This window comes from Podarcis pityusensis (genome assembly GCF_964106645.2).
Source record: "Podarcis pityusensis genome assembly, chromosome: 3".
Lineage (NCBI taxonomy): Eukaryota > Metazoa > Chordata > Lepidosauria > Squamata > Lacertidae > Podarcis > Podarcis pityusensis.
Genome location: NC_138026.1, coordinates 4,618,368 through 4,631,626, shown reverse-complemented (window position 1 = coordinate 4,631,626; position 13,259 = coordinate 4,618,368). Strand labels below are relative to the sequence as shown.

The 13,259-nt window shown below is 46.5% G+C and overlaps 1 protein-coding gene across 2 annotated transcripts; it reads right to left on the bottom strand.

Annotated features, from left to right (window-relative positions):
• Nucleotides 1-3,656: 3,656 nt before the first annotated feature.
• PAQR8 (progestin and adipoQ receptor family member 8) lies at nt 3,657-12,841 on the bottom strand. Of its 2 annotated transcripts, none has more exons than XM_080998306.1 (2): nt 12,704-12,841; nt 3,657-5,559 (listed from the first exon to the last, which is right to left on the bottom strand). In XM_080998306.1, the coding sequence occupies exon 2, from the start codon at nt 5,523-5,525 to the stop codon at nt 4,467-4,469; it is 1,059 nt and encodes a 352-aa protein (XP_080854432.1). In that variant the 5' UTR covers nt 5,526-5,559; nt 12,704-12,841; the 3' UTR covers nt 3,657-4,466. The 2 variants fall into 2 exon arrangements, with proteins under 2 accessions (XP_080854432.1, XP_080854433.1); XM_080998307.1 differs by having other exon boundaries at nt 3,657-5,549; nt 12,704-12,818.
• Between the last annotated feature and the right edge of the window lie 418 nt (nt 12,842-13,259).

Sequence of the window (13,259 nt, the reverse complement as noted above, 5' to 3'; positions counted from 1 at the left end):
GGAACCTCCTACTGAATTAAAATAAAGTAGCTCTGCAAGGGCTTAGAGCTCAGAGTTCCTTTTGTCCTGCTGCTTGCCTCTGAGGAAAACTGCTCTTTAGCACTCAATTGGAGCAAACAGCAACTGGGTTTTTTGCAGATGGTCACTGGTTCTGATTTAGAGCTAAAGAATGGAGTGGGCCAGAAGGGAAGCTGCTCAGACCCATGCAAAAGTGGGGACAAGCCTCAAGTGTAAGTTAAACACATCTCAAGTCCAAAGTTTTAAAGCCATAAGAAAATCTTGGTTTATTATACCACTAGGTGGTGGTCTAAAATCACTGAGAATTTTCATACAGTCCACCAGTTCAGAACGATGAACATATCAATTCCCTTCTTATATTTTAAAGATATCCAACATGACATTTCATGCGTTCCTTTTTCTGGCTGGTTAGTTTTCAATTTGTGGTAATTTAAAAGTGAAATCGGCTGCATTAAACTTCAAGCTGATAAGGGTTCTTCAAATAATTTTAGCACATATTTGAATATCTTATACTGTATTAACAACTTTTGGTGACAAAAAGCAAGAGGTGCACTTAAATCAGAAACGTTAAGACTAAATGCCTTGTTTTTAAAATCTACATAAGCCAAACTAACTTTCACCAAATTCATGAAGGTGATCTACAGAGAGTATTCTCTTTGTACTACTGTACTACTTCGGCCTGCAAAAGTGGGCTGAGTCGTCCTTTTGAATGCTCAATGGTGTAAAAAGATCACATGTAGTAAACCATCACATCAGAGATTTATTCTGTATTAGTTTGCGGCACAAAGGGAGATGTTTAGATTTTACAAAGGGGAAGCATTTGAAAACGACACACCTATGGGCCCTGGTGCAATCTGAATTCTTACTGTCCAGAATCTATCCCAGTTCTGCCATATTCTGGCACAACAGAATGGCTTTCAGATATGCACTGTTCAGGCTCAAAAGTAGCTTGGAAAAGTTATTTTCTGTTATGACTGAGTTTTTACTGTTATTACCGAGTTTTACATTACATTACATACAGAACATACACATGTTCTGTTTAACACCGTTTAAGTACAGCGACATGCTAGAAGATAACATGATGCCTATCAGCGGAGCCTATCAGTTGTCTCAGTTGAAAATTACATTTTGCTGGAAACTGGGGGTCTGACTTTACACGTGTGATTCCGAGTCGCACACAAAGCAAGAACGTCAGCTTCAAAGGTAGAAAGTGCGCCTACACTCAGTGACTCGAGTTTGAATGATATGCCTCATTGACTGCTGCAGAGCAAGCAGTACAGGAGTCAATTTTATGCAAAAATCTACCCTTCAAGCCAAAGGAGAAATTAATATTTCATGCTGATTCCCTACCAACAAAGAAACCAGGTCCCATGGAAACCGAGCTTTGAACACAGCCTCATCCTGCCTAGGCCCAAGACTCGCTGGGTTCCCGTTATATTTGTTCACAGTCAAGCTGGGCATGCGTTCAAATTGCTCTAACGAAAGAATGGCTTCATATCTCATTACCAATCCCTGAGTGTTTCTTTCTCTATCGTTGTTTAAATTTTCATGAAGGGTACTAGTGCTGAATTTCTGCATGTTCCTGTTTGTCCAAGAGAAGCTGGGATACAATTAGCTGCCGTTTTCCAAAAGGAGAAGCCAGGCCATTACGGGTAAGCCCATCTTCCAAAGGAGCTGTCCCTAAAATACACTCTGAAGCTGGAGCCAGGGAGGGAGGTTATGGGATGGAAAGGACAGAGAAGATGGAAGACCATGGTCCCTAAACTATCAGTGAAACCAAAACCCATCAGTCACGCCAGCCTTGCTTCATCTAAGAAGATGTTGACACCTCCAGTGCATTCTTAATCTGGTACAAGATGTGTCTTATGGAGAAGAATTAGGTAGCAGAATGTATGGTACCCACTACTCTGCAGATAGGAATTATATTTAAAAAATAAACACCAGTGCAAAATATTAAACTAGCACTGCAAGACGGCTACATCATTCCAGGTAGTACGTGTGTGCATTTAAAAATTTATATATATATATATATATATATATATATATATATATATATATATATATATGTGTGTGTGTGTGTGTGTATGTATATATATACACACACACACGTAATGCAGTCTAAAGTGATACGGTCTACTCTTACCATCTCAGGACTTTACTGCCTCATTCTGGTGCATCTGTAAATCCAGCCTAACTGGCCTTCCTTCAATGATTAGGGTAAATCTGTGTGTCCTTTCGAGGTGGGCAAGACTGGAGTAGTAATTCAATACCATTACAGTGGTACCTTGGATACCGAACGCCTTGGTACTCAGACGTTTTGGCTCCCGAATGCCGCAAACCCAGAAGTGATTTTTCCGGTTTGCAAACATTATTTTGGGACCCGAACGTCCGAAGAGGCCGTGCTTTGGTTTTCGAATGTTTTGGAAGTTGAATGGACTTCCAGAACGGATTCCATTCGACTTCCAAGGTACGACTGTATCTCATTCTCAAAAGACACACAGGTCCCAGAGCTCACCCCATGCAGAGTAGAAGGATAGCAGGAACAGCTGAAAGTGAATGGGGTGTTTGAAGCTCCACTATCTTAGGCTGCCTGTGTACACATGACATTTACTCTGGTTCCAGTTCGTTCCCATGGCTGGTGTTTGAAGCTGTACATGACATTAGCTACAATCCATATCTATCTTAGGTTTTCCACAAACCAATTTCCATCTGATTTCATGTTAATTTTGTGGTTAAGCGGAGGTGTGTACATTTGAGACAGCCACTGCACAAACAAAGACGGCTTCTTTGGAGTTGTGGGGAGAGGTTGCAGGCAAGCGAAACAGGCAACGTGCATCGGATGAAGACATCACCAGTCCCTCTCTGGCTATGTGTAAAGAAAGGAGAAGAAAAGTCTCACCACATTACCCAGACAGCTGATTTGAGCAGGAGTGTGCAGTGGAGGCAACAGAAATGGGCTAAGGAGGAACTAGGCTACACAAAAATAACAGCCTTTGGGAGATACAAGAAGATCTTGTATTTTCTAGAGAGATGGACGCTACAGACCTTCACAATCAGAGCATAATCAGAGGATCCAGGAGGGTGATGGAGAAGCAGCCAATTTTATGGTCATAGGGCTCCTGTCAAAACCAGTCTTCACAGCCAGCTGAACCCCATCAAAATGGACTCCCACCCCTCCCTTTCTCTCGTATCTGTTCTGCTGAAATGTTCTCCCCTCCTATTTTCCACATCCCAAGATCCTTCAAGCAAGTTGCAGAGGGAAGCCGGCTGCACTATCTGAAACATCTCAACAATGGAAGAAAAAATGTGAGAGCCAAGAGATTATGTGAGCAAGAGAAAATTGCATGTATGGCTACATTACCTTGCTTCCTCTTCACCAACTCAGGAGGTGAGGTGAGGGACATAAGTAGGGGGGGGGGATACACACCTAGAGGAAGGTTTCTCTTTTGCTATGGGGGAATCGTTTGCTATGATTAAACAAACAGGAACCCACAGAAGAAAAACGGAATTTGGACATACTAGTACAGGGCATCTTACTAGAAGAAAAGGTGGCTCTCTCTCTCTCTCCCACAAAAGAGCTGTGAATTCACAAATACCTAAATCAGAGTGGTAAACAGATCACTGAGACTAAACATTACTCCTGTTTGCACTATCTGTATTACTGACATGTAAAATATTTATTCCTGAAATTTACAACTCAGGAAGCAGTTCAAGCCTCAAGGCCACAGGTAATTAAAATGAAACAGACCAAATTGGGTTATTTCCCTGAACCCTGTCAATCTTCACCATATACCTGGATCTACAACCCAGTTCTCCTGAGTTCACAAACCTGTATTTACGATGTGCTGTCTCCAGTTGCAGGTAGCAATTCAAACTATTAAATGCCTCCCAAAGCAAAAACAAAACTCTTGCAGTAGCATGGCAGGTGGATGAAGTCTGGTCTGGTCTGGTCTGGTCTTCTCCCTGACATGCTACTTTGCTATATGCAGGGATTCCCTACACACACACACACACACACTCCTACTTTTGGTTTTCAGGTACGTGAACCCTGACATCCATTGTGACAGACACAGATTTAGTATTTCGGTTAGAATTGTGCCTTTGTAAATGAGCATTTCCGTAGTACTTCCCTTTTATATTATTTATCCGTTCCCACTTCTCTTTGACATACATACAAATTTCAGCAGGTAACTCAGGACAACTTAGAAACATCTGCCTGGAAAGCTTCTTTGGCCAGCAACTATTACACTGCAGTAAAAAAAATAAAATGTTTAGGACATAAGGCAGCTTTTTTATGGTAGTTCCAGACTGCAAGCAACTCCTTGTTTATAATTTATAGAGGCAACTCCCTTTGTTAATTTACTTATATACAGTATTTATACGCAGTCTCATCTTTGCTGGTTTCCTTCAAGCAGGCCGGGCCTGAGCCCAGTCCCCACGGCGATCCCTCAGGATTCCTTTTTGGCCAGCTCCACCCTGATCCTGCGCTGCAGGAGGTGTGCGGTGACAGCACTGCAAGCCACTAAGCCAAAGAAGGAGCCGCAGGACAGAATGACGGAGAGGGGTCCATGCCGCCTGCGGAAGATGTCTTGCCTGTTCTTGTAATCCAGGAAGATGGCTTCCTGCTGGGAGAGTGTGCAGATGGCCAGGAAGGCGTGGAAGATCTGGTGGGCATGGCCAACGATGTCGCAGGAACCTGGGAAGTACTTCTCGGGAACCGGGCAGGAGAAGAAATAAGCACTGACGAGGAAGAAAAGTATCTGGAAGGTGTGGTACCAGGCAGCCGTCTCCTCGCAACCTTCAAGGTGGCACATAACCACACGGTGTGCCACGGGGCTGATGTCCAAGATGAAGGCCAGCCCTGCTGGGATCACCTGGCACACCTTCCTCATGACGGGGTAAGGGCGTCGGTAGCGGTACTTGGCGTAGCAGCAGCCAGCACAGGAGAGCCACCCACAGAAGGCAGCTGCCGGCAGGAAGAAGAGCCAGAACTTGTCATACCAGGCTTGATCAGAGCTGTAGTAGAAATGGGCCAGGGCACTTCCGTACTGGTAGACGCTGACCCCAACGTAGTCCACAAAGTAGAAGGTGTAGTGGAACATCTCAGACTTGGACTGCAAGAGATGAGCCAAGAGGCTGCAAGTGAGATACGTGACGGAGGAGAGGACAAAGAGGAAGAGGGGCAGGGACTGGACTTCCAAAGTCAACTCCTCCGCTTCCGCAAAAACATTAAACCTCAGCAGCACAGCCAAAGCTGCCAGCAGGTGGGTCCAGACGTTCACCACCTCATTGTGCTTCTGGAAGAGGCTGAAGAAGTAGTAGCGCCAATGCTGCCCCGTGGGGCGATACCCAGCTTGGATGTACGGCTCCCGGAAGAGCTGGGGGACATCGGATTCTTTGACGGTGCCAGGCATCTTGGGGAAGCCTTCTTCTAAGAGCTTTGGGAGTCGGCGGAGTTGCTGTCCACTGACGGACAAGGTGCTGATCCGTTCCAGGATGGCTGTCATCGTGCCGAAGTGTGTGGCAAGGTCCTGTGGATCCCTGAAGCGAAAAGAGAAAGAGAAGCCATTAGCAAGAGCAGAAACTGAAAATAAGCGGAGGCAGATATTTCATAGTCTCTGTGTATGTCACTGTGTGTCACACGATATCTAAGAAGTATGGACAGAAGGCAGGAGCAAGGAGGGTGGAACTCAAGTCTTCTGTGTATGGTCTCCTTCCTCCCCTGTGCAAAGCTGCTATTAAACTTGTTTTAAGAAAACAACCACACATCCTAGGAGGAATTCAACATTAAGCTAAGGCGATAGTTGCATCTGAGCAAGTGTTTCAGCTTCTCAGAGGGAATGATCCTCCATGTACAGTTTTGGCAGCTCCCTCAACTTCCCTGAGGCAATTTGGGGGGCAGAAAGCCCTCCTGAAGAAGCACTTCCACAGGGCTTCCGCTGATGGAATGCATTCGTTGACTCCCGCTCCCATTCACAGATCTTGCAAACTAAGGAACCAATGGACTTAAAACGTATGCATTCTTACCATGATGCCTGTCAGAAAGGAGGCTTCTGCACGTGCGGTAAAGGAAACTGATGGGGCTCAGCAACCTGGGAAGGTAGCTCATCGAGGAGGCCCATCTGACCTCATGTCCCTCCACAGAATGTGCAGAAGCCACCTTATTGACCACTGGACCCACTCTTGGTCTTGTCCACTCAATCAGCCGGAGCCCACAGAGGGTTTGAGACCCATCGGCTCCCTCACCTGGTTTAGCCGGCCAGTCGAAGCCATTTTTGGAGGTGTGGCTGCTGACAGCTTCTAGGAGCCTGAGGTGAGAGCTAAGCGCAGGGTGTGGACCAAAGGAGGACAAGCCACTCCAGAAGGAGCAGGCCATGTCCCCCACCAGAGGTACCTCCCCTCCCCTAACACCCCAGTGGGGAGATAAGCAACTATTAAAGATCATTGTGCTCCTCAGTTTTGAAGGCAAGGTCCTTCAATTGTTTGGCATTCTTAGCTGGACCATAAAGAAGGCTGATGGCCGAAGAATTGATGCTTTTGAATTCTGGTGCTGGAGGAGACTCCTGAGAGTCCAATGGACTGCAAGAAGATCAAACCTATCCATTCTGAAGGAAATCAGCCCTGAGTGCTCACTGGAAGGACAGATCCTGAAGCTTAGGCTCCAATACTTTGGCCACCTCATGAGAAGAGAAGACTCCCTGGAAAAGACCCTGATGTTGGGAAAGATGGAGGGCACAAGGAGAAGGGGACGACAGAGGACGAGATGGTTGGACAGTGGTCTCGAAGCTACAAACATGAGTCTGACCAAACTGCGGGAGGCAGTGGAAGACAGGAGTGCCTGGCGTACTCTGGTCCATGGGGTCACGAAGAGTTGGACATGACTAAACAACAAAAGCTGGCAGCCTAGTGTTCCTTGCTTTTGTATTACACCTCCAGCTGCTTCACGCTGGCATCTTACTAAGGCCAGGTCATAAGTATCAGTCCAGCTAAATTGCAAAGGTTGTTGCCTGTGCAGAAACCCTCCTGAAGAGCAGGAGAATGAGATGGGCAATCCAGTGAGGAAGATGGACTTCCAAGAGGGCGGACAGTTAGCTTACAATTACAATAGCCAAGGCAGCCATCTTCCCACTTCCCCTCTGTACAATGCACATGGTGATTTCTTGCTCTGTTTTGAAAGTGTGTAGCAGGAGTCACAGTTCCTAGCTGCTTCAAGCAGCAAATTATGTTTTTTTAAAAGAAGGAGGAGGAAAGGGGAAGAGGAAAAAGGCCCTCTGACCACGTAATAATTTGCTAACTCTCACCTCCTGTGAAAGTCAAATGATTTTCTCCACCCACTTCACAGATGTTACCAAATTCCCACTCCTCCACTGTTGAAAACGAAGTTCCAGCGAAAGGGAGCCTAATTTTCACATCCACCTCAACCAGAGCTGCTTTTCAAAACAACCGTTTTTGAAGTTTAAATTAATTCAGAATTCACTGTTTCATCTTTCCCTGAAATAGAAAGAGCAGCTATACTCAACTTCACCCCCCCCCCCAACACAAAATCAAAAGGTCTGGATGATGACGGCTAACCCTGTGAGGGCTTTCATTGGTTTTTTGTTCTATCCACTTGTTTTGTCACTTTGTAATGCCAGCATCTTCCACACAGTTTCCATTTAGTACTATGGTCCAAACCGATGCTAAATGTGTTATTAGGAACCACATAACTCCCCCAGTTCATTATTAGCAGATGCAAAGGACACATTTTCTTTATCGCAATTACACTAAGAAAATCTGTTCTACAAGTTTCCCATGACCACAGATAACCATCTCATGCTGCTTGGATAACAAAACAAGTACGGTGCATCTGTGGTGTCTTGATGAAAACGCTGGTGTTGGAAGAGTTAAATTAAGAGTCAATATTTCTCAGAAATATCTGAACATCAAGAAAACACTGAAGAGTTGGACAACAAGCTAAAAAAATATTAAAAAATCAACAGCGCTCATTGAATCCTTCATTTGAGAAAATTCCAGGACATTAGCAAACAAGAGCAACTTGCCAGTTTTCAGCAGTCATGTGGTGATGATGAACAAAGCAACAAGCAATTAACATTACAGACTGAAAAGCCCAAGGTCAGCAGCCTCCACTGTTTCACTTCCACAAAGCTTCTATTCTCTCATTTCTGCGTGGGCGAAGCCGTTTGCTGAACAGCTATATTCACTTCGCAGGGCATCTATTTCAGCCTCAGCTTACCCTCTATCCTTCGGAGAGCTGAATAATTTTGGCTACTCCCAAATAACAGCATTTGTGTGCAACTTGTCTGAGTAACTTAGCCGATGCGAATTAAAGAGACTGGGGGAGGCACAACTAGCTGGTGCACGTATTAAAGAACGTGAGGATAAAATGGGTGTTGCTATAGCCAGAATACTCCGGATAATGCTGGGTTTTTTTTGCCTAATCACCCCCCCCATCCGAGTCCTTCCACACAGCTTCTGAAATGAAACCAAGCATTGCTCACACAGTTTCAAGCTCATCTTCACAGCTTCAAGAGCTTTTAAAACTTGTTAAGTCAGTTTAAACAGAAAGGAGAGCATCTATCAGATGGGTCTGCCTAGCATTCTGTAAGGTGTCTTTTGCATAATACATCTGGCATTGGGCAACCAATTCTCAATTACATCTGGCTGACTGCAGTACTAAAACAGGATACTGAGCTCATATACTCCCATCTGCAAAGTTATGCTCATGTGCCCCCAGGGAGTACAGAATTCGGCATTTCTATGGTTCAATAGTCCACTGTTTTTACTTTTAAACGTGTTTCCAGAAGTATCAGTATGTTTGTTTTGCTGTGCTTGGCATTTGGGGGAGGGGGTGTCTATGTAATACTCCCCCCAAAATGTCTGAAGGAGTTCTAGTTTAGAAAAAGGTTAGATGCAGTACACTGGCAAATTATTTCCCCCAAATTTTTAATTATTTTTAAACCTTTTCTATAGAGGTCAGATTGATTTTATTTGTGTGTGATGCAATGGCTGCTACAAAACATAGGAATAGTACAGATGCCTAAAATCACAAAATAGTAGCAGATAAGGACTCCTGGTAAAGGGACCCCTGACCATTAGGTCCAGTCACGGACGACTCTGGGGTTGCGGCGCTCATCTCGCTTTATGGGCCGAGGGAGCCGGCGTACAGCTTCTGGGTCATGTGGCCAGCATGACTAAGCCGCTTCTGGCGAACCAGAGCAGCGCACGGAAACCTTCCCGCCAGAGCGGTACCTATTTATCTACTTGCACTTTGACGTGCTTTCGAACTGCTAGGTTGGCAGGAGCAGGGACTGAGCAACGGGAGCTCACCCCGTCGCGGGGATTCAAACCGCCGACCTTCTGACCGGCAAGTCCTAGGCTCTGTGGTTTAGACCACAGTGCCACCCGCATCCCTCAAGGACTCCTAGTAGGACACAGCAAAGAAACAGGGGCAAAATACAGCAGTTATGATGACAAAATCACAGCATTGTATTATTATTTATTTATCATTTATTTAAAAAATTGTATACCGCCCTATACCCGTAGGTTTCAGGGTGGTTCACAACATAAAATCACAATCGTCGAGTTGGAATGGACCTTGAGGGTCATCTAGTCCAACCCCCTGCAATGCAGGAATCTCACCTAAAGCATCCATGACAGGTGGTCATCCAACCTCTGCTTATAAACCTCCAAGGAAAGGGAGTCCACCACCTCTCATGGGAGTCCGTTCACTGCCAAGCAGCTCTTACTGTCATAAAGTTCTTCCTAATGCTTAGTCCATCCCTTTTCTTGTAATTTGAAGCCACTGGTTCAAGTCCTACCTTCAGATAAGGAGAAAACAAGTTTGCTCCATGTGACAGCCCCTGAGATATTTGAAGGTGGCTCTCATATCTCCTCTCAGTCTCTTATTCTGCAGGCTAAACATACTTGACTCCCTCAACCGTTCCTCATAAGGCTTTGGCAGCACCCATCCCAACTTTGCACGATTCATTTGTTTGATGGGCTTGAACCAGGGGTAGGCAACCTAAGGCCCGGGGGCAGGATGCGGCCCAATCGCCATCTCAATCCGGCCCACGCATGGTCCGGGAATCAGCGTGTTTTTACATGGGTAGAATGTGTCCTTTTATTTAAAATGCATCTCTGGGTTATTTGTGGGGCACAGGAATTCGTTTGTACTTTTTTTCGAAATATAGATAGTCCGGCCCCCCACAAGGTCTGAAGGGCAGTGGACCGGCCCACGGCTGAAAAAAGTTGCTGACCCCCTGGGCCTTGAACGCATGCATTCTCATGCAAAGCTGCATGTAGCAGAATCCACTGCAAACACTCCAGCGATAACTGTGGTTGCATGGTACGCAGAAAGCCAATCAAGCCTGAATTCACAGAAATGCTGTATATGAGCGAACACTGTTAGAAGCTGGCACAGGCTAAGTTCAATTCTATGACCTCTGCAAGCTCCAGTGGAGAACTGAGCGATGCATGGTTCCTCAGGGGAATAACCTATACAATAGGACTTTAATTCCAGTATTAGCTGACCTGACTTAAACCTCCTGGAATAATGTGTGGTTCAGAATGCAGCTTGCAGTTCTCCAATTATGGTGGCACAGTTCTCTGCTCAAAATATATATCAAAATGTATTTGACGATTAGTATAGTGAGAGAAAATATATCTAGTGGTGGGTATTTCCAGAAATACATATTTAGATTCACATTTTAATGCAGTTTTTTTATTTAAAAAATCATCTTAATGGAGAAATGAGGCTGAATGAACTTGTCAGTGACTGTAGCTGGAGAAATAATTGATTAGTTAGTTCATTCCTAATTTTTGCACTATGCCTGAAATTGTGGTAAGGGCTTAGCAGGAGACTGAGTTGGAAAGGGTGTAAGAAAAAGGAGCTCCATAAGATGATCGATCCACAACAAAGAATATATAAAAGCATTATCCGTTCAGAAAAACAACAACAGTAAAAAGATAAGTTATCTAGTGTATTTATATTTACACAAAAGCTGGAAAAAACTTTAAATCCACAAATAAACAGAGGAAATCTTTGCTGAAAGGCTGTAACAGCGTAAAAAAAGTCTATCAACAAAAGCCATTATAAGACATTCCTTACCCACTTGCAAAATTGACTCAAGAAAAACAAAACTACTATTCTAAGTACCAAAAATAACTTAAAAACAAAAGTGCACGAGGAGGAGATTCCTCTGCATAGTTTTTCAGCCAAATATGTGGCTTCTTATACTGTTTATGGAGAAGTGAAGAAGTTAACATTCCTTCCTTTTACCCTTACTAGGAGGGGCACACTAATCCTAATTAACTTAATAAACTGTAAGAGCTTTTGTGTAAATTCTACCACTGTTGATTCTGCAACTTGTACACATGAGATGCTTTTATAACCACACTGCTTTCCTTTTCTCCAGTTCCCTCCAAAGCGCTCCTTTTGAAGACTTGCCACACCTAACCAATGACATTATAAACCTTTGAAGGTTGGAGCCTGGACTTCCTCTGTGCAAGCAAGAACAGGGCAACAGGCCCAAGCCATCCAGGGGTTTGAAAATCTGCGCCCAGAGACAAGTTAGGCTGCCAAGACAGCTCATCGAGCACCTTTCGCTGTGAGTTTTGAAGCAGGGAAACTGACCTGTTCCTTTTCCAACCAGCGCTTGATTCTTGCATACAAGCAAGAATCTAGGCCTCCTCAAGATTCCTGGGTCTTGTATGTGTAGCATTTGATGGGCAATTAGATAATCCAGGAAGAAAACTGCAAGGGAACCTCCCTTCATCTCCCTCATCAAAGCACACACACACACAAAATTGCACTCTTGGCAATTATTAAAGAAACAACAATATTCCATATTCAAAATAAACGGAGCAGGTTACAATTCAATGGGGCTGTGTTGAAAGATTATGGAGAGTCTATTCTCTTAACCCACCCACTCCCCATGTGAGCACCAACAGACCGGTCAACAAGTTAATGTGATCCAATTTAAGTAATCTCGAGTAGGATCTCCTGCAATTAATTGCAGGGGGTAGATGAGGACGGGCCAGCTGGGTAGGAAAGGGCTTGCATCGTCCCCCAAGGACCAACTCTCTGAGCAATGAAGGGCAGCCCATCTCGCCTTCCTCCTAGACTGTGGAGGAGGATGAGCGCCAGATTCGCCGCTAAGGAAAAACCGAGGCAAAAACCCACCTTCAGGCACCGCGCAACGCAGCTGAAAGAGAGAGGCAACGCAAACAGGACACGCGGGTGCGCAAAGACAAGCCCGGACGCGCGCAGAGAGGACCGAAGAAAACGCAGCAAGCGCCCTTCGCTGAGGATTCCTCGCAGCGGCGTTGCAGACCTCGCCAGGCGCCCTGGCGGGGCTCTGCGCAAAGTCCTCCGCGCCCTTCAGCCGCTCCTCTCCGGGCATCTGGGCACCTGCGGCGGAGCGCCAAGGGGCTGCCAGGAAAAAAGAGAGACGGGCATCATCCGGCGGGGGTGGGGGGTGGGATCCTGCCGCCGGAGCCCTCTCCTCACCTGGCTTCGGGCCGGGATGCAAACGGACCTGGGGGGCTTTTTAAAAAGGTGTGTAGGGGAGCCCTCGACTGCGCCCGAGCGATGCGCTGCGCTTGACTGCGGGAGGACAAACGGCACTCTGCACATGCTTGGAGAGCATTCTGGACAGCCCCCCCCCCACTCCCGCTGCCAGCTCACCTGGAGCAGCAGGTAGGTGGGCGATGCGCGGCGCCCGCTCAGCTGCCGTGGGTGCGCGGCGGAGCCTCCATCCCGGCCCCGGAGAAGGGCATCTCGGGGCGCCCGCCGTGCCCAGAAGCTGCCCGGCGAGCTGCCGGCGCCTCCCTCTCGGCCGCCGCGCCCCTTCCTCCTCCTCCTCCTCCCCGGGCGGACTCGAGCGGCGGGGCTCCTCCTCCGGAAAGGGGCTTCTCGCCCCGCCGAGGCCGACGAAGCTGCGCGCCCGGGCGGGCGCCGGGGGAAACCTGTCTTGCGCGCCAGGCGACGCGGACAGGGGCTTGCTGGCTGCGCACAACCACAAGCGGGGGCGGGGTGGGGGGTGTTGTTTTTTGGCTGACTTCAATGCTCAGAAACAGATGTCTTGTGGGAATGATGAAATTCTTCAGGCTGCGAAAGTAAAGTTGTTTTTGTTATCATAGGAGCCGAGATCCCTTCAGCCCGCCCCCCCCAATAAAATATTTCAGGGGGCCGGACTCTCCAAAGTTGATGAGCATTGCCATTCAAATAATGTGTGTGCACC

Coding starts and splice junctions, on each gene's coding strand:
- PAQR8 (XM_080998306.1), bottom strand. CDS start 5,525: ATGACAGCCATCCTGGAACGGATCAGCACCTTGTCCGTCAGTGGACAG.